The sequence below is a fragment of the Chiloscyllium punctatum genome, chromosome 32, assembly GCF_047496795.1.
Source record: "Chiloscyllium punctatum isolate Juve2018m chromosome 32, sChiPun1.3, whole genome shotgun sequence".
NCBI classification, from domain to species: Eukaryota; Metazoa; Chordata; class Chondrichthyes; order Orectolobiformes; family Hemiscylliidae; genus Chiloscyllium; species Chiloscyllium punctatum.
Window position 1 is genome coordinate 22,610,264 of NC_092770.1, and position 25,253 is coordinate 22,635,516.

At 44.7% G+C, this 25,253-nt stretch overlaps 1 protein-coding gene across 4 annotated transcripts in view; it reads right to left on the reverse strand.

The window, feature by feature from the left end:
- Positions 1-25,253, reverse strand: part of LOC140457988 (SLIT-ROBO Rho GTPase-activating protein 1-like) — a 289,838-nt gene that overhangs the window by 43,498 nt on the left and 221,087 nt on the right. For 3 of the 4 annotated variants that reach the window (XM_072551900.1, XM_072551897.1, XM_072551899.1), the window contains exons 9-15: positions 21,514-21,711; positions 20,566-20,650; positions 18,262-18,289; positions 14,099-14,201; positions 11,604-11,664; positions 10,619-10,696; positions 7,364-7,498 (exon numbers count right to left, since the gene is read on the reverse strand). In XM_072551900.1, the coding sequence (XP_072408001.1) occupies positions 7,364-7,498; positions 10,619-10,696; positions 11,604-11,664; positions 14,099-14,201; positions 18,262-18,289; positions 20,566-20,650; positions 21,514-21,711 (688 nt within the window). Of the gene's footprint in view, positions 1-7,363; positions 7,499-10,618; positions 10,697-11,603; positions 11,665-13,354; positions 13,386-14,098; positions 14,202-18,261; positions 18,290-20,565; positions 20,651-21,513; positions 21,712-25,253 lie in introns of all 4 variants that reach the window. The other variant, XM_072551898.1, reaches the window with a different exon arrangement.

The window sequence follows — 25,253 nt, forward strand, 5'->3', positions numbered from 1 at the left end:
CAGATTACAACAGGATCTGGACCAGATGGGCCAATGGGCTAAGAAGTGGCAGTTGGAGTTTAATTCAGATAAATGCGAGGTGCTGCATTTTGGGAAATCAAATCTCAGCAGGACTTATACACTTTATGGTAAGGTCCTAGGGAGTGTTGCTGAACAAAGAGACCTTGGAGTGCAGGTTCATAGCTCCTTGAAAGTGGAGTTGCAGATAAATAGGATAGTGAAGAAGGCGTTTGGTATGCTTTCCTTTATTGGTCAGAGTATTGAGTACAGGAGTTGGGAGGTCATATTGCGGCTGTACAGGACATTGGTTAGGCCACTGTTGGAATATTGCATACAATTCTGGTCTCCTTCCTATCGGAAAGATGTTGTGAAACTTGAAAGGGTTTAGAAAAGATTTACAAGGATGTTGCCAGGGTTGGAGGATGTGAGCTATAAGGAGAGGCTGAACAGGCTGGGACTGTTTTCCCTGGAGCGTCGAAGGCTGAGGGGTAACCTTATAGAGGTTTACAAAATTATGAGGGGCATGGATAGGATAAATAGGCAAAGTCATTTCCCTGGGGTCGGGGAGTCTAGAACTAAAGGGCATAGGTTTCGGGTGAGAGGGGAAAGATATCAAAGAAACCTAAGGGGTAACTTTCTCACACAGAGGGTGGTACGTGTATGGAATGAGCTGCCAGAGGAAGTGGTGGAGGCTGGTACAATTGCAACATTTAAGAGGCATTTGGATGTGTATATGAATAGGAAGGGTTTGGAGGGATATGCGCCGGGTGCTGGCAGGTGGGACTAGATTGGGTTGGGATATCTGGTTGGCATGGACAGGTTGGACCGAAGGGTCTGTTTCCATGCTGTACATCTCGATGAGTCTATCTATGACTCTAAGCGGTACTCAAAATTCTACTCTGATTAGATCACCTCTCACTATTCTCTGTGGTTTGTATGAAAAGCCGATACAACTCAAACAAGAGCAGAACAAGTTGGCAAAACTCAGGCATAACTTGACTTCTGACACAAGTTAACATTTCAAGTCATTGGTTTCTTTCTGTGCTACCTGACTTGTTGAAAGTTTCTAGCTTTCTTCCCCCCTTCGTTGAGATTCCCAGCATCTGCAGTACTTTTCCTTTCTATTTCTACTCTAGCTCTTCTTATAGGTTCGCCTTCTCTTCCGAGGATGATTCCGATACCTGGCTAAACTAGTGGAAGGTTGCCGGAGGGAACACTGATTATGGACATAACCCATGAGCAAAGATGAGAAAGGGAGGCCTGTGTGTATGCATCTGTGCCTTACATTCCTCAAACAAAACAGCGTAATTGAAAGATGGAAAAAAATAATTATTTACTCCAAAAGTCATATACTCAGTGTTGTTCCAGCACAGCAGTCTGTGTTGACTCTTGTAAATGTAAACATTCCTTTTTGGGAAGCCTTAAACTTGTTGCACTTAGTGAGAAAGCATTTGTCAAGAATGAATTAATCATTGTGAATGCATACTGCCCATCTCCAGCACTGGGAGTTTTGCTCAATTTAAAACAAACAATAAAAGCCATAAAGATGTTCAAAACGAGAGGGAAAGAACTCTACAAGCCAGTCCGACTTGCAGTTAAAACACAACAGTGTGTTTAAACATGTTCTTGTTAAACTCTTTGTCTTAGGATTTTACAAATTCATAGAATCCCTACAATGTGGAAGCAGGCCATTCGGCCCATTGAGTCTGCACTGACCCTCCGAAGACATTCCATCCAGAACCACTCCTCTACCCCATCCCTGTAACCCTGCACTCCGCATGGCCAATCCACCAACCCAGCACATCTTTGGACTGTGGGAGGAAACCCAAGCAGACATGGGAAGAAGGTGCAAACTCCACACAAACAGTCACCTGAGGGTGGAATCGAACCTGGGTTCTTGGTGCAGTGAGGCAACAGTGATAACCATGGAGCCACCATGCTGCCCCAGCAGCTGTGAGATGCTTGATTGCTATTCATCAGTTTCATTTGAAGAATTTGCACAGAAACACCAGTCTAACATGTGTATACTTTGAAGAGAGATGTGCCTCCCATTTCTATGTGTCTTCAGGAGAAACTTGCCAATTAGTGCTTTCTGAGCACTTTTCAAACAAGCAACAATTCTCACTCTCTGGGTAACTTACAAAAAAATTCACAACTGGTTCTTACAAGACACTGTTCAGAATGATGCAGAATGCAGCAGTTCTAACATTAAAACCTTTTGACCAGATGCTATCAATTTCAATGGTGCACAAATCCACAAGGATCCCATTTAACAAGGAATACAATCTGGTGAATTACTGCTTGTGAAGACTCATTCAGACAGTTAATCAATGACTGAGGGATGGTTTTCTCTCATGAGGTACACAGATTTTACAAAGTAGCAAATCCTTACTTAAAAATGTAGGAGCATGAGGAGTCTGTTCAGCCCTTCAAGCCTCTTCTGTGATTCAATGAGATTCTGGTATCTCTCTCTCACTTACATTTTTCCACTATTGCTGCATGCTATTTGAATCTCTTGTTGAACAAACATCTACCAACCTCAGTCTTAAGATTTCATTTGGCTTCACTTTTTTAGAGTGTCAATTCCCACCATCATTTGTGTGTGAGGCCTTCCTGACACTGGAGCTTAGAAGAGTGAGGGGTGACTTTACTGATGTGTCGAAGATCCTGAATGGTCTTGACAAGGTGGATATAGAAATTATGTTTCCTCTTATAAATGAGTCAAAATCTTTGGCAGGGGGTGGGGGAAGAGATACTGTTTAAACATTAGGCATCTCCCTTTTAAGGCAGATGAGAAGAGAATTATTTCTCTGAGGGTTGGATTACTTATGATACTCTCTGCCCAAGAAGGGAATGGAAGTGGGGTAATGAATACGTTCAAAGTGGTAATGGATGGATTCGGCTAAGGCAACGAAATCAAATGGGGTGGCACAGTGGCTAGCACTGCGGCCTCACAGCACCAGGGTCCCAGGTTCAATTTCAGCTTCGTGTGACTGTCTGTGTGGAGTTTGCACATTCTCCCCGTGTCTGCGTGGGTTTGCTCCGGTTTCCTCCCACAGTCCAAAGATGTGCAGGTCAGGTGAATTGGCCATGCTAAATTGCCCGTAGTGTTAGGTGTATTAGTCAGAGGGAAATAAGTCTGGGTGGGTTACCCTTTGCAAGGTCGGCATGGATGTGTTGGGGCGAAAGGTCTGTTTCTACACTGTAGGGAACCTAAACTATTGGAGACCCATGGAAATTTAGAATTTATATCATTGATGACCTCATCAAATGGAATAGCACCCTTCAGGGGCCAAATGGTCTACTTCTGCTCCCATTTCAAATGTATGCTCATAAGGTTTCATTCCTAGATGGATGGATTTTTAAAAAAAATAGCTCCTTGTCCTTGAATTGCAGAAAATCATTTTTCACCATCACTTAAAACACCATGCAGCACCCCCACAATGCAACCATCCATTGCCTGATATGTTAATATTCATGACAAATAATCAATGATGGTAGCTACATTACCCACAATGCTTAGTTCTCTATTCATTGCAGTGTTTTACATCAACTGAGGCAATACTCCATCCTTGATAAAAGCAAATTACTACGGATGCTGGAATCTGAAACCAAAAGAGAAAATGCTGGAAAATCTCAGCAGAGATTTAACAAAGGGTCAGATAGACTCGAAACGTCAGCTCTTTCTCTCCTTACAGATGCTGCCAGACTTGCTGAGATTTTCCAGCATTTTCTCTTTTTTGGTTTCGATACTCCATCCTGGATGGATTATAGCTCTATTCTTTATGAAGTAGGTCAGTGTAACCTTTACGCCTCGTTTATGCGCAGCCGTGACAGAGAATCCTCTGACATTCCAGGAATCTCCAAAGAAACCTGGGATCTTTCGGGTACCTTTTCATACACAGGAACTCTGAGTCTCCAATGATTTTTCAAAATTTATTCATGGGATGTGAGCACTGCTAGCGAGGCTGGTGTTTATTGACCCCCATCCTCCAAGTTGTCCTTGAGAAGGCAGTGGTGGGCTGATTTTTTTTTAATCACTGCAGTCCTTGTGCTGTAGGTAGACCCACAATGGCCTTAGGGAGGGAATTTTGACCCAGCAACAGTGAAGATATATTTCCAAGTCAGGATGAGTGGTTTGGAAGGGAACTTGCAGGTGGGTGGTGCTCCCATGTATCTATTGCCCTTGTACCATCCAGATGGAAGTGGTTGTGGATTTGGAAGGTGCTGCCCAAGGATCTTTGGTGAATTTCTGTAGTGCATCTTGTAGATGGTATGCACTGCTACTACTGACTCCTGGTGGTTGAGGAAGCGGATGTTTGTGGAACTGTTTTGAGTGTTCCATGCACAGCACAAAAAAAAATAAACTGAAGTTTATTGAAGGGTGTCATTAAGCAGTGGTTTCAGCACTCAATTCGTGATCCAGCAACTTACACTAAAAATCAAGAGATCGGAATTTAAAATCAGACCATGGGAGTTCAGAGAGTTCTTGTTTGTGTTTTTCAATCTGGAAATAGAAAGTATGAAGCTCCTGGGTTGTAGTAAAGCTTCAATTGGTCCACTACCTCGTATGGTCTACATGTGACTCCAGTCCCACACCATCATTATTGTTAACTGCCTTCTGAACTTCCAAATGTACACAGTTTCCTCTCATTTATTCCGTCAAAAACCCTTGCAGAATTAAAAACTTTTATTAAATCTCCTCTTAACCAGTCCCAGTGCCTCCAGCCTCACCATATAACTGATCATCCCCGGTATTATTCTGGTGCCCAGGGATGTGCAGGTTGGGTGGGCTAGCCATAAGAAATGTGGGGCTACAGGGATAAGCCAGGGGGACGGGTCTGGGCGAGATGCTCTTCGGAGGTTCGGTTCCGGCTTGATGGGCCAAATGACCTCTTCTTGCACTGTAGGGATTCCATGATTCTAAATCTACTGTGCTCCCTCTGTAGTATACAATCACTAAATCAAACAGAACAGACTCTTCCACCCATCACTGCTAGACGGCCAAAAATATACTCCTACCTACACTAGATTAAATTAGATTCCCTACAGTGTGGAAACAGTCCCTTCGGCCCAACCAGTCCACACCAACCCTCTGAAGAGTAACCCACACAGACCCATTTCCCTCTGACTAATTGACCTAACATTATGGGCAATTTAACATGGTCAATTCACCTGACCTGCACATCTTTGGACTGTGGGAGGAACACGGAGGAAACCCACGCAGACACGGGGAGAATGTGCAAACTCCACACAGTCACACGAGGTTGGAATCGAACCTGGGACCCTGGCGCTGTGATGCAGCAGTGCGAACCACTGAGCCACCGTGCCGCCCACTAGTCCCACGGCATTGAATGTTATGACATTTCAAGTGGGAGAGAGTGAGGACCGCAGATGCTGCAGTCAAGAGTGTGGTGCTGGAAAAGCACAGCAGGTCAGACAGCATCCGAGGAGCAGGAGAGTAGACATTTCAGGCAAGAGCCCTTCAACAGGAATGAGCTCAAGTGCTCATTCAAGTCATTTTTGAGGTTTCATACCTCCACTACATCCCCAGGCAGTGCATTTCAGACCCCCCAGCACCCTTTGAGTGAAAGTATTTTTCCTCACATGCCCTCAAAACCTCCTGTCTTTCATTTTAAAATTATGCCCCCTTGTTCTTGACCCTTTGACTATTGAGAACAGCTGATTTCTATTCACCCTGTCCATATCTCACAATCTTGTACCCCTCTATCAGGTTGCTCCCTCAACCTTCTCTATCCAAAGCAAACAACTCGAGATTATCCAGCCTCTGGCTGAACAATCTTGTGCAGAAAGATCTCGAAGTTGATTCCTCCTTGCAACGAGGCTGAAACAATAACATCTGCATTCATTTCCTTTCAGTCTGTCCAGGAGAAAGTGAGGACTGCAGATGCTGGAGATCAGAGCTGAAAAATGTGTTGCTGGAAAAGCGCAGCAGGTCAGGCAGCATCCAAGGAGCAGGACAATCGACGTTTCGGGCATAAGTCGGATTCGTGAAGAAGGGCTTATGCCTGAAACATTGATTCTCCTGCTCCTTGGATGCTGCCTGACTTGCTGCGCTTTTCCAGCAACACATTTTCTCCAGCATCTGCAGTCCTCACTTTCTTCTGGTTGATTCTCCTGGCGAATCCTCTTGCAAGGGTGCCTTCCTTGAAGAAGCTCTCTTCCTCCCTATACAGATTCCTGAAGAAGGGCTTATGCCTGAAGCGTCGATTCTCCTGCCCCTTGGATGCTGCCTGACCTGCTTTCAAACTGTCCAGCATGTTTACTTAGATATCAGGGAATCACTCATTTAAAATGATGCAGTGGTTGTAAAATTGCTCTGAGCTGCACTGAGGAGATGGTAAAGCTTCCTAAAATGCAAGTTGTTTTTCTCATTTTCATTTTTTTAAAAAAAGAAAAAATCTTAACAGGGCTCTCAGATTTTTGTGGGCTGCACATCCCACATCACTAACACCGTCAAAGGAACTGCATACTTATATAGTGTGAGCCAAATTCTTCAAATAAAAACAAAATTCAAAATACTCAAGTAACCAAGCAGGGATGGAATGAAAGAAAAACTTTCAATACAAATTCAGGTTTTTTTGGAATGGGACAGATAGAGAGAAAAAGAAAGCACGTGTGGGATAGACAGAGTGTGAAGGTGGGGGGGGGGGAGGGAAGAGAGAGAGAGTGAAAGAGAGAGAGAGAGAGAGAACGATGGCACGCACACAAGAGAAAGAGAAATGGTGAGCAAGAGTGAGACCATGCACACAACGCAGAAAAAAATGTGTATGCGTGAGAGAGGGAAAAAGAGAGATATAGAGACAGTGTCTGTGAGAGAGAGAGAGCGAGAGAGAGCGAGAGATATGGACTGCATACGACATGGTTGCACACATTCACACAAGAGAGAGAGCTGGCTGCAATGTAGAGAGGGATATGCACAATAGAGGGAGAGAATGACAGTGCTCGAGAGAGATATTACTCAAAAGTGTGTACATGAGGGGACAGAGGATGTAAGAGAGATGGAGAGAAACTGCAAGAGACAGAACATAAGAGACAGGAGAGCGCGAAAGCATGAAGAGCCAAAGGCAAGACAGCGAGTGCACAAGGGAGACAGAGTGACTGAGTATTTTGGAGAGTGAGAGAGAGGACAGAGAAGGGGGGTAAGGTTGAGAGAAAGGAGAGAGTGCACAAGGAGTACAGAGGACTTGAGAGAGAGTAGGAGGGGAATAGAGGGAGGGAGAGAGAGTGTGTGTGAAGGGACAAGTGCGAAAAAAAGAGAAAGGTAGACAAACCGAGCAAGGATGGCAGAGGGTGAATGTGATAGAGATGGAGAGGGTGATGACAGAGAACAAATACTTACGGACACAAGGAATGAGCTCGTTAAATCTTTCCCTAGGAAAGAGTGGGTTTTCCAAGCCTCTGAAGTAGAGCTTCAGAACTCCTGCGACTGAGTTAATGTCATGGTTATCCTGATCATCAGCTAAAGGATCTTCACCTATTTCAGAACAAACAGAAACATCAGTACAAGTAATATTAGCTGAGTGACAAAAGGCCATGCACAATCCTTTGATATCATCCAAGATGTGGTCATGATTCTGTTAAAGAATCCACAAAACCATTCAAAGGAGATCAGGTAGTTCTCCTGATGTCACATTGTTCCTCCACAGTCCAGAGCTAATGGGATATACACTTACTCGTTGTAACTTGCTGTGTAGATTGGCTGTCATGTTTGCTAACAGCTGATACAACGTGAAAAATAAAAATCAGTGGACATAAAATGAGGATGTGAGAAAGCACTTTCTGAATGCAAGGATTTATTTCGTAACATTTGTAATAAAACTGTCAGTGTGTCAAATGCCCTGGCATAAGAAGCAAAATACTGCCATATGCTCCTTTTCAGAGACCAGACTAAATTAGACAATCACTCACTCCTGAAACCTTGCAAGATAACAATAATTGCTAACATACTCTCAAAATGTCTGTCTGTCTAAATGGGCTTTACCAGCAGCTTTATGAATGGGTTGATCAAACCAGAAACCTTTTGGGGCTTAACTACATATACAACATTTCATAAACTATTGAGTGTCCAATGTACTCAGCCTGCTCAGGGTTAATATATACAAACCCTCCAATTAAAGCATATCCTTTAGGATAAAGGCAATAATGTGGAAACTGTTGAAAAACAGGACAATGTTAAACTTTTCTGAACTAAGAAAGGGCTTTCACCAAGGAATAATTTCAACAGTTTAAATGGGTTGTGATTCACCTACTAAATTACAGGAAGTCAAGTGACTTTGGAAAAACAGCCAAGCAAAGCTTTTAGGGAGATTCGAGATGGAATTTATAATTTATAATTAATCGCTAGAAAATCTAGCTTTGGGGTCCCAGTGCTGATGGTTACCTAGCAACCCTTTCTGATCTTGGTTTCTGTTTTCGAAACCGAGTGAGTGAGAAGGGAGACAACCACAAAAGCTTACAGTAATATAGCTGCAACTTTCCCTTTCCCCTCTCTTGGGTTTCAGTAATTGGGAACCTGATTAAATTTCCACATCTCAGTATTTTGTCTGCCTTGTAAATCCTGAGTGACCATTTTCTGGAGACTTGGAAGTGGTGTGTTATGCCCACTGGGGTATGGTGCGGGAAATCAAGAGTCTGGACTCATGTCAAAGATTCTGATAAGGACGCAATTTACCTGATTTTCAGAACCAGAGCAGGTTTCTGAACGTAACAGGAATTATTATTTATTTCAAATAAATAGACATTTAGATAAAGGTAAATTATGTAGAACCTGTCTGTATATAACTCTATTAGTTTAAACTTCAACACCCTTATAAACTCCTTTTCCAGACACACATATGGACAGCCAGAGACAGATACAAAAACATTGGTGCTATGGAGGGCGGGAAAAACTGGGAAGGCAGCTCAATGCTCCCTACCTACAGGGTCTGCTGAGATAGTCCTTTCGTTCTGTAAGGATATGCTGTTCATCGATTCTTCTCTTCCATATACTTTCATTTGTTTGTAGAAAGTACAGGGTCACTGGTTTACGCTACTTAAAATGAACGCCATGTCACCTGCTTTTGAAAAGTGCAGCAATCCTTCCACAATCCTTGCTTTTTAAAACAGCACTTTTCCCATTTCCGTCAATCAAAATGACAGAAAAATAAAAAATGATACAGTCTTTAAAAGCCATCCAAAGCAAAGCTTGATTTAAAGAGCTTCCATCAGTTTACGGCTTCCAGCAATTTGATTTCACTAATAAGAAACTCGGCAGACTGACAAATTCTACCTGTTTTCAGACCATTGAACCATAAGGGCATTTGTATTTTGTTTTTATTCAAAGTAGCATCTTTGCAGAGTCTGTTGTCTTTTATGTTGTGAGAATGTGCTTGTGTTGTGATCAATAGAAGATATAATTCTAGTGTCAGACTATAGCTCAGGTATTAGCTAGTTTTGCCACTCTTTGTTTTGAGAAGTGAGTTTTGTTTATAATAACCAGACTATTTTTGCATTCATTAAAGAAATCTGGAGAACATTTCTTTTATTCTGGATAATGTTACAAAAGGGAAACAATTTTCGTGACTGAATCAAAACTTTTACACAAGTGGTATCACTGGTGGAGTAGGGGAATTATTAACTCCCTCATAGTATAACAATAATGATGAGAGTATGCATTTTAAATCTCTCTAAGTGATCTAACACGGTCCAATTTTAAACAGTGAAGGAATCTGTTGATGACAGTGGTTAGCACTGTTGTCTCACAGCAGCAGGGACCCGGGTTAAATTCCACTCTCAGGCGACTGACTGTGTGGAGTTTGCACATTCTCCCAGTGTCTGTGTGGGTTTCCTCCGGGTGCTTCGGTTTCCTCCCACAGTCCAAAGATGTGCAGGTTAGGTGGATTGGCCATGGTGTCTAGGTGGATTAGCCATAGGAAATACAGGGTTCCAGGGATAGAGTAGGGGGTGGGGTCTGGGTGGATGCTCTTTGGAGGGTCGGTGTGGGCTGAATGGGCTGAATGGCCTGCTTCCAAACTGAAGGGATTCTATGATGCTTTCTCTCAGACTCTAATGGCAACACACTTGTTTAAATTGTAACCTAAAGTTGTAGGTGGGAAACTCGGTGGAGCATAAAGTGGGTGATTGAGTGATCCAACCCAGGGTGGATCAGCTTATAACGACCCAGCCCCTCTCTCGATTCATAAATTGCACCCGATTAGTGTTTGGGCTTCAAGGAAAGTTGGCATTAGTTCAAAAACTACAGATTGAACACTGCCTCACTGACAGCAAGTAGTGTCTAACACCACACATGACTGAGAAATTTAGAGCACTGTGCTTTGCAAAGGTACATCACCCTCCCCCCACCACCACAACTCGTCAAAATGAGAAAGGATCCTTAAAAGTTCAAGCACTGAGTTACTAGCCACATTAATCAAGTTGGCAAACTATTCCCAGGCGCAGGAGTCATTACAAAAGCAATTATCTTTCTAAAGCATCAAGGGCTGGAGACATTTCTTATCAGCAGGCTGTCACGTTTTGCAAGGCCAGAATAAATGTGCCGCTGCTGAATGGGATACGGATGCTTAGTTGTTCCAGCACTGCCTTTGCAATTACTCACCTCGCTCAAATGAATTTTTAATATCATTGACTTCAGCCTGTGATCCAGGAACTCGGAAGATCCCCTGATGCTGAAGACCTGGAGACAGTGTGGGGAAGAGAGATGTGAGAATGCGCCCGATTCGTGGCAACAGGTCAAATGTCAACATGTTGGTTAAATAAAAAATAGCAGTGACAACCGAGTGGGCACAGTGTCAGATACCAAGGGAACAACTTAACATGTGAGACAGGAGCTGGGCTGGACTGTTTGGTTCCTCTGCTGTTCAACAAACCTCCTCTGACCGTGACCTTTATCGTTGAGGAGGACAAAGGCGGTAAGTGCACCACTGGCAAGTTGCCCTCCAAATTATACCTCGTCTTGACTTGGAAATACAACACCGTCTCTTTAGTGTGGCTGGGTCAAAATTGAGGAGCTCCTCTAATGGCATCATGGGTAAACCCGCATACACATGGTCTGCAGCGGTTCAAGAAGGCAGCTTACCACCAACTACTCCAGGGCAATTAGGGACGGGCAATAAATGTTAGCTCAGCCAGAGATGCCCACACCCCATGAACAAACTAAAAAACACTAGCTGGCATACATCTCAGCTCCTTCTCCCCATTACATATTCTCTAATGCTTTCCATCCCAAAGAATGTATCCATCTGATTTTTGAACATACATTCTGCTCTACATTCACCATGATTTGAATTCTGATATCATTCCTGATCTCTGTTATAAATGGCTAACCAGAAGGCTGTGCTTCTGTTTTCCAGTCTCTCGGCCAGGGAAACATTTTCTCAGCCTCTACCCTGTCAAAAAACTCCTTCAAAGGGTTCAATTCAATCACCTTTAATTCTTCTAAACTCCAGAGAATATAGGTCTAGTCAATCTCCCCTGAAAGGACCACCCTCTGATCCTCGGGACTGTTCTAGTGAACCCTCATTGCCTCCATTCCAGGGAAAGTATGTCTTAATGTAGGCAAGAAGACCTTAACAGGAACATACCATATAAGTTGATAAATCGCACGCAACTTTCCACAATTAGGGGAATGGCTTGTCCAGAGTCCTGGAAAAGGAAATTTGAAGGAGATTGTAATTATCTGTAGAGGTCATGTCTGATCAGAGCACAAATACAAAGAATGTCTGCTGTCTACACGTCTTTAACCATCAGACGGACTAGACTAATTTCTCATTTCTGAGGTAGGTTCATGATACTGGGTGGGCAACATCTACAGTCACTGCACCTCTGCACAGCGGAAGGCTCCATTGTATTTGGCCATGAAAAGAATCCCATTCACAGAATCAGCTGTGATACCCAGGCCTGGGCACGCACCAACAGAGTGTGTGGGGCTCGTGCCCACCTGCTTGGCAGATTCTCGATCTGGATCGGATCACCGAAGGAAGAGTGGCACAGTGGCTGCCAGCCCAAACGGTGCTCCTGCAGGACCGGCACAGGGCTCAGTACAGCAAAGACTCCAGGTCTCAAAGCGGCCATTCTCACGGCGAGAGGAGAATGACGTTCAACACCGGGCAAGACGGAACAAAAAGGAAGGAAAATGATAAATCATGCCTTGGTGAACTAAATGACAAACAAATGACAATGGTTAAAATATAATGTGGGGCCTCAATCTTCTTGATGGCATCATATCCTTGGATTTCAGCTTCTTAAGAGGTTACACTTCATGCACTTGTAATTAGAAAAAGCATAATAGACAATAGACAATAGGTGCAGGAGTAGGCCATTCTGCCCTTCGAGCCTGCACCACCATTCAATATGATCATGGCTGATCATCCTGATCATTCATGAGATATCAGACATTCTTTTTATTTGACTTGACTCACAGAAATTTGAGTTAGAAGCCTTGTTAATAAAAGAAGAAATGCAAGTAGGAAAATTAAACTGTGGAGAAGTTGAATGTTTGCAAGAGTCCAATGATTGAGGCAACTTTAAATTCCTCTCTGCTCACTCAGCACCAATCCACCATTCCCACTTTGTGAAATGTAATTAACAAAGGGAGAGGTGGGAGGTAGGTTTGATCTGAAGCTGATAACCTAGTTTCTCTCCCCAAGCAAGCTACCTGACCTGTCGAGTGCTTTCCAGGGTGTTCTGTTTTTATCTTAACAGCAGCTGTGGAATTATTGCTTTTCTTTAAGAAGCTGTTGCTATGCTGATACTCTTCTCCTAAGAAGTTTCTGAAACTAGAATGGAGCTGGGAGAAATGCAAAACATCCTCTGGGTTCAGTTCTGAAGCAACACTGGAACTATTTTGAAGTTTGAAGTACCAGTTTTACTCTGGTTAACTTGGCAGTGACTTTCTCCAATGAATAAGTGCCTTCTGGATATCAGTATCAGCTTCGGCAGAAGCAGATTTTGACACAATAGTCCTGGCAGTATCTGTGGAGACAGAAACAAAGCTAACGTTTTGTGTCTAGTACGAGTCTTCAGAAGAAGGAACGTTAACTCTGTTTCTCTCACCACAGATGATGCCAGACTTGCTGAGTTTCTCCAGCACTCTCTATGTTCTTTTCAGATTTCCACCATCCGTAGTATTTTGCCTTTATCTGATGCAATAGTACCCGACTTAAGAAGTTGGACTCTGACTTTGGAAAAGTGACAAATTTCAATTGCGCGGTATTTTAACTAGAGTGCCCTTTGAGTCTCAGTAAACTGATGCAAACATTCTCGATTATAATTTGCTCATTCGCTGCATGTTAACCCAGGCAGATATGCCAAGCCGTTCACAATGGCACTATACCTGGTTTCTGGCGTGAGAGTTTCTTCGACCTCTGATAGGAGCAGTGGTAAGAGCAGAGGGTGAAAAGGAAGATAGTGAGACAGGCAGCAGCAAATACAGTGAAGGTGCAAGACACAGACTAGGGCCCCCAGCCAGAGGCTTGAATATAATGGAATTCCTTCGGGGGGGGGGGGTTGGGGGGGGGGGAGGGTGCAACTTTCTTGCACCCGCTTGAAACTTTAAAGAAACTAGCTCCTGCTGACTCAGCTTGGAGGAGCAAACCATTATATTCTGGCTAAAGACAAAGCAGGTGGTCAAAACAGGTTTGAATATAGAGGGGCTTTCCTCAACGTCAAGGATGTCATTGCTTATGGAGCTTGCCCATCTCATTAATCACACCAAGTGTGCAGTTCAAATTCATCTCAATTTTGTGATTGACAAAGGGGGAAATGCGGACAGCAGCAAACCGAGTTTAAATCAAACTCCCTGTGATTTCTCCACAATTGAAAAGCATTGCAATTCTTGACTTGAGGAAGCAGGTTCTAAAACAGATGCACAGCCGGGGGCCCCAGGACAGAACAGAACGTAATGGCAATCCCTCACAATTCTGGATTTATAGAGACAACATTCATGTCCCAACGGCAAGAGCAGCAAAATGAGTGAGAGCGCCCTTCGAAAATTTAACTCGAGGAACACACCATTACGTTCTGATCGTTGAGGTTTAAAGTAAAGCTTCTCCGCCACCATTACACTCGATGCCAGTACCTTGACAAACGTTTCCAAATCCCCATTAAATAACTTAGCATTATATTCTGATCGGGGCCTGGATTTCTTGGCTTTCTGAGGTTTAGGGGGCACATTTGGAGGCCTGAGGAGAGGACGGAACAGAGTTTGAAAACAACTTAGCAAAGTATCTGTCAATTTGGTGTGTCACCGGGAGCAACGTAAACCGTCGACATTCTGCCGTCATCAGACATTACCTGTGCAAGTTAGAAAACATAGGCATCCCAGGAAAAAGGACAGACATACAGTTTCAATCAAAACCGAAAGAACCGCGAATGCTGTAAACCAGAAACAAAAACAGAAGTTCCTGGCAAAGCTCAGTAGGTCTGGCAACACCTGTGGAGAGAAATCAGCGTTAACATTTCGGGTCTGGGTTCTGAGGAAGGGTCACTGGACCCGGAACGTTAACTGTGATTTCTCTTCACAGAAGCTGCCAGATCTGCTGAGCTTTTCCAGCAACTTCTGTTTTCATTTCTGATAAAGTTTCAATCATTGGGAAATACACTGGGGACAATTCACTAATGACCTTGCTTTCAAAGCATCATTGTGCAAGACATTCGGATTCTAATCCATCGAGTGAACTGCAATGTGAGCCCAATCTTGTATTGACATTTAACTGACCTACAATCTATTAACAATACGGCCTCTTAAACCGATTACAGGCAGTTCTTCCAGAACACAATAGTTGCATTCCTGTGCAACCTTGTGCAATACAAACAGCATTTAAATTATTGGCGATCTAATCACGTTATAGCCAACATACAGTTTAACAGTTCACAATTTAAAAACAGTGTTTCCTATTCACCCAATCGCATTACAGTCAATTCACGTTAATGAAAGACCCGTTATAGCAGAACTGCCTGTACTTCACCCAGGTTTTGTGCACAAATAAACTAATCTTTCGATTGGGCTGTTTATCATTAAAATCCCAACAGATCCAAGCTCGAGATATATGGTTTTAACTACAGAATGTGGTGAAGTAGATGGTGGCATGTTGAAAAATGTCCATATTACAGAGAAGGTTGTGCTGGATGTCTTAAAATGCATAAAAGTGGATAAATCCCCAGTATCTTAGAACTCTATGGGACTTAGGGAAGTGATTGCTGGGCCCCTTGCTGAATATTTGTATCATCGATAATCACAGGTGAGGTGCCGGAAGACTGGAGGTTGGCTAACGTGGTGCCACTGTTTAAGAAGGGTGGTAAGGAAAAGGAGGGAACTATAGACCAGTGAGCCTGACATCGTTGGAAGGCAAGTTGTTTGAGGGAATCCTGAGGGACACGACTTTCATGCATTTGGAAAGGGAAGGACTGATTAGGGAGAGTCAATATGGCTTCATAGATGGAAAACTAACCTTTTGGATACAGAATTGGATCGAAGGTAGAAGACAGAGGGTGGTGGGTGGAGGGTCGCTTTTCAGATTGGAGGCCTGTGACCAGTTATTGTGTCACAAGGATTGGTGTTAGGTTCACTGCTTTTCGTCATTTATATAAATTATTTGGATGCGTGAACATAGGACATGTAGTAATTAAGTTTGCAGATGACATCAAATTTGGAGATGGAGTGGACAGTGAAGAAGGTTACTTGACCAGATGGGCCAATGGGCTGAGGAGTGTCAGATGGAGTTTAATTCAGATAAATGTGATGCGCTGCATTTTGGAAAGGCAAATCAGGACAGGACGTTTACACTTAATGGTAAGGTCCTGGGGAGTGTTGCTGAATAACTAGACCTTGGAGTGCAGGCTCATAGCTCCTTGAAAGTAGAGTTGCAGGTAGATAGGATAGTGAAGGCGGTGTTTGGTATGTTTTTCTTTATTGGTCAGAGTATTGAGCGCAGGAGTTGGGAGGTCATATTGCAGCTGCACAGGATGCTGGTTAGGCCAGTTTTGGAATATTGCGTGCAATTCTGCTCTCCTTCTTACTGGAAGGATGTTGTGAAACTTGAAAGGGTTCAGGGAATTTTTACATGGATGTTGCCAGGGTTGGAGGATTTGAGCTATATGGAGAGGTTGAACAGGCTGGGGCTGTTTTCCCTGGAGCGTCGGAGTAAGCCAACCCCATTGTCACCCACTCATTGTCCCCATCATCAGCTTTTCTCCCTCCCCGGCTTAGAATCAACCATCCCTCTGTCCTTCTCTCTCTGGGCTCTGTCTCCACTTGTTCTCTTACTCCTTCCACACGTCCCACCTCTGATTATCATGATAAATACCACCTTTTCCTATCAGTTTTAAAGAATGGCCGCCGGACTCGAAACTTTAACTCTGCTTTCTCTCTCCACATATACTGCCAGACCAACCGAGCTTCTCCAGCAATGTCTGTTTCTGCTTCAGTTTTCAGCATTTTGCAGTTTTTTGTATTTTAGGTCAGAAGGTGACAACCAAGAGGCCACAGCAGAGGCATTAGAATCAATCCTATTCTTTAGTTTTTAACCACAATAATTCTCTCAGTGAGGATTTCCATTTGATGCTCCCTCAGATTGACAGTCTCTGGCACTGGACCAGGGGCAGGTGACCTGAGCAGCTAAGCACACTAAAGCTCACTGATTGATGAAACCACACCACAGCGTTAGTATCTATCATCCTTTCCTGATTCCTCCAGAGTTACAGAGTCAGAGTCATACAGCACAGAAACAGATGACACCAGAAACAGAAGCAACCAGTCCATGCCGACCATAATCCCAAACTAAACTAGTCCCACCTGCCTGCGCTTAGCCCATATCCCTCCAAACATTTCTTATTCATGTACTTATCCAAATGTCTTTTAAACATTGTAACTCTATTCAAATCCAACACTTCCTGTAGAAGTTCATTCCACACACAAACCACTCTGTAAAAAAAATTGCCCCCCATGTCTTTTTTAAATCCTTAAAAATATGACCCCTAGCTTTGAAATCCCCCACCCTAGAGAACAGACACCTGCCATTCACCTTATCTATACCCCTCATAATTTTATAAACCTCAATAAGGTCACCCCTCAACCTCCCATGCTCCAGTGAAGAAACCTCCCAGCCTATCCAGCCTCTCCTTATAACTCAAACCCTCCATCTCCAGCAACATCTCTTCTGAACCCTCTCTAGCTTGATAATATCTTTCCTATAACGGGGTGACCAAAAGTGGACACAGTACTCCAGAAGAGGCCAATTATAAGTGAGCAGGTAAATATCTAAAAGGTGATTCCAGATGGAAGACACATAACAGCTTTTCACCAGGGTCTTAACCCCATCCTTCTTTCTTAGCGAATGTGACTCCTCTCATCTGGTTTGAACCCATTGACAGTATTCAGAGTGAGAAAACACCTCCAAGCAGGAATCTCTCTTCTTGACCCACATCCATCACCAAGGGATTAAAACCTTTGCTGCCCCGTCTTCACCCCTCACAGAGTTTCTCACATGATCCAAAACACATTGCACTGTTGAACATGGGCACTAATGGCAGCCAGTTCTGCTTCACATGGTCTTTCTCAAACCACACCACTTTCATACTGCCTGGACAAACCAGAATATCCTACAACAACTGCAAGATTGGAGCATTCACCTTTAGCCCTACAGCACAATTGTAATTAAGGGAACAAGGAGCTGCAAAGCCAGTGCAAAACACCAATGTCATGAGATGATGTATCTCAAGTTCTGTTGCCAACAGCACTAACATAACATTTTTGCAAACCCAGTCAGTTTATATTATGGGTTCAGCAACACAGATACAGCAAGTGTGAAATATACCAGGGTCTCCAGTCCCATTTTCGACAGAGTGCAATACAACACGTGCACCCACAAATATACATGTGTAGGAGAATAAATATGTGGGTGTACAAAACAAGCGCACACAGCCATGTATGGACACATGTGCACACATAGACACATGGGTATATGCACATACACACACACACTATTGCATGGTCACATGCAGGGACAGACCTAGGAATGTGCATGCACAGGCATATGAAAATACACACAAACAGGCTTGCACACTGACACACACACACACACACACACACACACACACACAGTCACAAATATGCAGACAATAACACAAAAACACTCAATCACACAGTAACACGTGTGCAGAGAGATGCACACACAGTTACGGGTGCGATCAAACAGGCAGCTTTAAAGTTCCCCAAAGAAATGAATGTGACCTTTTTCCTACCTTGTGGTCATGAAGTCACTCTTCTGGCCTAAAGAAACAAGGAAAGAGACTTTGTTTGTGGAGTTGTGTTGGACATACAGGAAGCTGTTGAGGGACAGAGCGACTGGCCCAGACCTTGCGTCCTAATCAGCAGATTAAAAAGTCAGGCTTTGAAACATTGACAAGTGGACCTGTGAGAGATCATCTGTTTGGGACTGGAAACCCGATTTCCAATTCTGAACGGCAAAACGATACACTCTTACCTTTGGAGGTGATCCCCACGTGGCCCACTGTGCTGACAGCCTTCCTTGCTGCAGCAGACCAGGCCAGGCCAGTGATCCACACAGCCGGGAGCAGACTGCATTGATGTTGGGACCACACTAGCTCCTCCCAATGTTAGCTCCCACACTATAGGAGTACGTCGGGTGCCAGATGGGTGAGGGGCATAGGTAGGATGCTAAGTGGATGAGGGGTGTAGGTAGGGTGCTAGGTGGGTAGGATCCCATGTGGGAGGGGAAAATGGGTAGAGTGCCAGATGAGTGAAGGAGGCAGAAAGGGTGCCAAGTGGGTGAGGGGGTTAGGTAGGGCGTCTGGTGGGTGACGGGGTTAGGTAGGGTGCGTGGTGGGTGACGGGGTAGGTCGGGTGCGTGGTGGGTGACGGGGTAGGTCGGGTGCGTGGTGGGTGACGGGGTAGGTCGGGTGCGTGGTGGGTGAGGGGGTAGGTCGGGTGCGTGGTGGGTGATGGGGTAGGTCGGGTGCGTGGTGGGTGAGGGGGTAGGTCGGGTGCATGGTGGGTGACGGGGGTAGGTCGGGTGCGTGGTGGGTGAGGGGGTAGGTCGGGTGCGTGGTGGGTGATGGGATTAGGTTGGGTGCGTGGTGGGTGAGGGGGTAGGTCGGGTGCGTGGTGGGTGACGGGGTAGGTCGGGTGCGTGGTGGGTGACGGGGTTAGGTAGGGGGCCAGATGAACAGCTGAGTGTTTAAATCAGAGTAGGGATGGGGTTATTGGGGTGGGAGGAATGTGGAAGTGATCAGAGTGGGTGCAGTCATCGGAGAGTGACCTTGGGGAATCGGGATGGGGGTTGGCAGTTGGATTTGGTGCAAGCCCCTGGCAGGGGGAGTGGGGGGTGTGGAGTCAGTCTGAGTGGCTTTGGACGTGGGCAGAGGATGTCATGAGGCATATTTGATGCCAGTTTAACTGTTCGCCAGGAGGGCGAGGGCAGGTCTTGCTTCCTCTAAAGCTTCCTGTAGCTACTAAAGGTAAGTGAGGCAGAACCCTCCTAAAGTCTCTGACTCTAACTCTGAGTTGGGGGCTCTTGGGGGGGGGGGGGGGGGGGGTGGACACGGTGGTTCCAGGAGCCTGGAAATTGCCCTTTTAGGGTTTCAACTTCCCAGGCCATTCGGACCTCTGACTGTTTCAGAGGCACAGCCTCAGGTCACCTGGAAGATCTTGTCACACTGACTCTAACCCAGGCTGTTGCAGAAAATGCTTTTTAAGGAGAATTAAAAAGACCTTCTTGGAAATGTGGATGGAAGATGATTAAATGTGCCAGCCAACATCTCACCGAACCCGGATCATCTCTCCCACTGCTTCGATATGTCCAATTTCATCAATAGAATTTAATCTAATGCAGCTAACAATTGAGGCTCTTACATTTTCCAAATTAAATGGAGAAGAAACTAGCACTGAGCAAATATCTTTTCAGTTCCGTTTTATTAAGAAAGAGCAACACAATTTGACTTTGGGGTGAATACCATTTACAAAACCAGCTGCCGTAAATGCTGTGAGGCATTTAAAGGAAGTATAAAATTGCTTTTAAATTGGGTTTAGAGGGGTATTGGTGAGGCTGGTCCCAATACTGTAGCAAACAATCGCTTGAGCATGTAAGATGACTCAAGGGAGAGATCTCCCTGCAGTGTTTAGGTTAAAGTATTCACTAAAACCTAGCTCCTGTCTAGGGGCAATGGAGGTTGAAGCAGTAAACGGAGTTGAAAGACAGGTTGGCTGTGTTCTAATCAAATGGAGTTGGGGGGGCTGAATGGTCTCATTTTCATCTCGCAGAATCACAGTAGTGTTATGGCACAGAGGGAGGCCATTCAGCCCCAGTGTAGCCATGCCAGATGCAACTTTGGGAAGACCCATTTTAAAGAAGAACAACAAACTGGGACTTAGCGTATCTTGCCATTTTGCGATGCTGGTAACACTGGGAGCTGATGGCACTCCAACCGGCATAAAAGGAGAGAGCATGAGAGAGACAGACAGACAGAGAGAGAGCAAGAGAGAGCGCGAGCAAGAGAGCGCCACAGCTCCAGACCACAGCAGCTTACCCTCCCCCAGCGTGCGGTGTAACACGTCGTGCTTAGCTTGCAGCTTCATGATGAGGTTGCTCCCCTCGAGGTACTCTTTGAGTTTCTGTTGAGAACAGAGACAATGTGTGAACCATAGAACATTACAGCGCAGTTTAGGCTCTTCGGCCCTCGATGTTGCGTCAACCTGTGAAACCAATCTGAAGCCCATCCAACCTACACTATTCCATTATCATCCATATGTTTATCCAATAGGAGAAAGTGAGGACTGCAGATGCTGGAGATCAGAGCTTAAAAATGTGTTGCTGGAAAAGCGCAGCAGGTCAGGCAGCATCCAAGGAACAGGAGAACCGACGTTTCGGGTATAAACCTGAAGAAGGGCTTATGCCCAAAACGTCGATTCTCCTGTTCCTTTGATGCTGCCTGACCTGCTGTGCTTTTCCAGCAACACATTTTTAAAGATATGTTTATCCAATGACCATTTAAATGCCCTTAAAATTGGGGAGTCTACTACTGTTGTAGGCAGGGCATTCCACGCCTCTACTACTCTCTGAGTAAAGAAACTATCTCTGACCTCTGACCTATTTCTATCACCCCTCAATTTAATTTAAAGCTATGTCCCCTCATGCTAGCCATCACCATCTGAGGAAAAAGGCTCTCACTGTCCACTCTATCTAACCCTTTGATCATCTTATATGTCTCTATTAAGTCACCTTTTCATCTTCTTCACTCTCACGAAACAGTCTCAAATCCCTCAGCCTTTCCTCAGAAGACAGTCCTTCCATACCAGGCAACATCCTGGTAAATCTCCTCTGCACCCTTTCCAAAGTTTCCACATCCTTCCCATAGTGTGGCAGCCAGGACTGTACAAAATACTCTCAAGTGTGGCCACAGCAGAGTTTGTACAGCTGCAACCAGTCCATACTTTACACTTTGGCGCTGCCCAGCCCAAGAGGCAAGAATACGCACCATGAAATAAAACTGCTCGGTTTCTTGCTGATTGGCTCGTCTCTTTGCAATGCTTGGCTTGCTCAGGTAAGTTTCGGACACGGTGGATTTGACAGACTCTGTTGAGCGGCTGTGCTGGAAACACTCGGAGACATCATAATCCTCAATGGTCACCATGTCCTGTATCGTCTGCAGAGTTGCTTCCATCGTCTTTTTAACCTAGAGAGAGTTCGAAGAGCTTACAATCCTGCCGTTTCTCTTCAGCCCTCCCAAAGCGCTCGATTCCCAACTTCAGCAGGGGTCATTCTTGCTAGAAGAGAGCTCAATAGGAGAGATACTGAGAGGTTGCATCTCCGCAGGCCAGAGAGGTCACAACAAGAGGGCACTTGGGGGTAAGGGTGGGGCCATTTTGGACTTTGAGGAGGAGAAAATCTCTTTGTTCAAAGGGCTGTGAAGCACTAGAATTTCCTAGATTAAATTCAATGGGTTTTGGACACTAAAGAAATTGGAAAAAAATAGAAAACAGGATGGGGAAGTGAATTTGAGGAAGACAAACATCAAAAATCCTATTGAATGGAGGCTTAATGGGCCAAATCGTGTAAGTCAATTAGTATTCGTCTTTATATAGTCCAAAAGTGTGGTGCTGGAAAAGCACAGCCAGTCAGACAGCATCTGAGGAGCAGGAGAGTCAATGTTTCTGGTATAAGCCCTTCATCAGGAAGGGGTACATATAGTGCCTCAGGATATTTTAGGTCAGAGGTTTGGTTTGTCAGATTCAACATATTTAATGTAGAAGACCGTCTTTAACTCCTTACAGGGGACAACAGGTTCTTAGTGGCAATGCCCAAAGAATGGACACCACAAGCTTTCAACCCTGGATTTGAGGGAGGAGACTGAGGGGGACTGATTGAGGAATTCCCTCCCTATTGGCATTGTGGGTCCACCTACAGCACATAGACTGCATTGGCTCAAGATGGAAGCTCATCACCACCTTCTCGAGGACAACTTAGGGAGAGGCAATAAATGCTGGTCCAGCCAGTATCACCCACATTCTGTGAATGAATTTAAAAAAACATCTGGCTGGGGAAGACAGCATCAAATGATGGAGGGAAGGCAGTGGCTGAAGAAGATAGACAGATAGAGGTACCACGGTGAATCGCGTGTCAAACGCGGGTAGTACGGAGTTTGAGAACTTGGCTGCATGAGAGGAGAGATTGTTTTTAGCCCCACCCACAAACGACAGATGTGAGTGGAAGTGGAGTTGAAGAACAGTTGGGAAGATGTTGGGTGGAGAGTGTTTTGGGTTAATACCTCAGAGAAAACCCTCAACCTGAAGAACATTGGGGAGGGGGCAGATGGAGTCAGATAGGGGGAGGGGGTGGGATCTGGCTGGGAGGTGGGTCTTCTCCCAGTTGAGCCGAGCTGCTACCTGCTTATCTCATCCATGATGCTTGTGGGATAGTGACAGTGCCCCTTCCTCTGAGCCCAGAGGCCTGGGTCCAGGTCCACAGGTATGCAATAATATCACTGATTACAAAATATCTAAAAAGGCAGACAACAAAGCAAAACAAAAACCTGCCAACACGCACATCATTTTGGGGCTTGCCAGATGGAGAAACAATTAGGTGAGACACAAACAAATGTTTTTTTCCAGTTCATAGAAGATTAAATGTGCTTTTATTCCTCCAGTTTAATATGGGTAATAATTTAGAGAAAACAGAGATTTGTGTCGAATTTACAGTTTTGCAGATTTGTAGAGATCTGATGGACAATTTGAAGATACCCCACCCAGCTTTATCTTACAAATATTGAAGCCAGTTTGTCATCTGATTTATTCATTATTAAAAATGAATTGGAAAGGCAAATCTTTACAGAAGGCAGCAAATTCTGTCCACCTAGAACATGGAAACACAAGTTCTCAAACTAACTGGATTGTGAAGGGCGATGAATGAAAAGTTGCTAAGATGAGTATGTTACCCACCCAATAAGAGAGAACTATATTGTCTGCCATCTCATCTCCACAACAGAAAGGAATTCTGGGAGGAATTTAGGAATGATGCATAGTCTTGGGAGAGAAGGACCACCCAAAGGATTGATGAGAATGGGTTAAGGGGCTTTGGGTTCTGCTACAAGGATAGGTCGGAGAAGCTCTGATGGTTCTCATTGACAATGGAGAGACTGAGAGCAAATGTGATTGAAGTATCCAATGTCATAATGGTCTAAAAAGTGTAGATAAAGAGAAACATGTTCCCACTTTTCATGAAGATTCATGAAGCAGAGGTCAAAAATGTAAGGAATTTCCAAAAAGAGGAGACAAAACTGAAGGATGGAGTTTGGTTTTAATGCAGCAAATGGTTAAGATCTGGAATGCACTGAGTCAGTGGGATGGGAGGCATATTCCATTGTGGTTAAGAACAGGAATTGGATAGCCATTTGAAGGGAAAAAAAGTTGAAGGAATACAAGGAAAGGGCCATTGAGGGGAAAAGAGCTGCACTGAACCCATTTTGATTCTCCACGACCAATGAGTTGAGAGAACACAAGGAACCACTTTGAATCTATCGCTTAGAACTGGTTCACATGAATGAAGCATGGTGGTTCAGTGGTTAGCACTGCTGCCTCACAGTACCGGGGATATGGGATCAATCCCACCCTTGGGTGTTTGCCTGAGTGGAGTTTGCACATTCTTTCCATGTTTGCTTTGGTTTCTTGCCACAGCCGAAAGATGTGCAAGTTAGGGTGTATTGGCCATGCTTGTTAGGGTGGATTGGCCATGCTTGTTAGGGTGGATTGGCCATGCTACATTGCGCATAGTGTTCAGGGATGTGTAGGTTAGGGGCATTAGTCAGGAGTAAATGTAGAGTAATAGGGTAGGGGGATGGGTCTGGTTGGGTAATTCTTCAAAGGGTCAGTCTGGACTTGTTGGGCCGAAGGGCCTGTTTCCACACTGTCGGGATTCTGTGAATCTTAGAGGCATCGTATCTCTGAAATGCTGGGTAATGCTCTGCTGGATGAGAGTATGATTGTGAAACAATCCAATTTAAACTCGAATCTTAAGATGGCTTGAGGGCTGGGTGTAGAGGAGCAAGGAAGGGGACTTTTCCAAAACCCTGACTTTTGAAGATTGCTCACTGTGTCCTGGTGCAACAGCAATGGCCTGTATTTATCACCCGACAGCGCAGGAAACGATGAAGGGGCTATTGCTGGGAGGAGCTCAAGCTGAGTCCCCGAGCACTGAGCCTGAATCTATCACCTCCTGCTCCAAAGGCGAGGCACAGGAAACCAAGCTAACGCAGTCATGAGCAACATGACAGCTTTATGTCCTCACCATTCTCAATGCTGACAGCATTCCTCAGAGTTTATTTTTAATCAAAGGAATTGGGTGGTGACTTCAGTGTGGCCACAGAAAGAGAGAGAGAAAGAAAGACCGAGAGAAAGAGAGAAGGAAAAAGAGAGAGAGGGGGGAGAAAGAGAGAGAGAGAGAAAGAGAGAAAGAGAGAGAGAGAGAGAAAGAGAGAAAGAGAGAGAAAGAGACAGAGAGGTGGGGGGGAAAGGGAGGGAGAGAGGGAGGGAGGAAGGGAATGTGGGGCGGGAGGGACAGAGAGTAATAGACAAAGAGGGACAGAGAATGGGGAGGGGGGTGCAGACAGAGAGAGAGAGAGAGAGAGAGAGAGAGAGTGTCCCCTGGTCAGAAAACGGCAATTTATTTTAAAAACCGTAAAATATTATAGTTGGAGTACCACTGGGACAATGAAAATTGAGG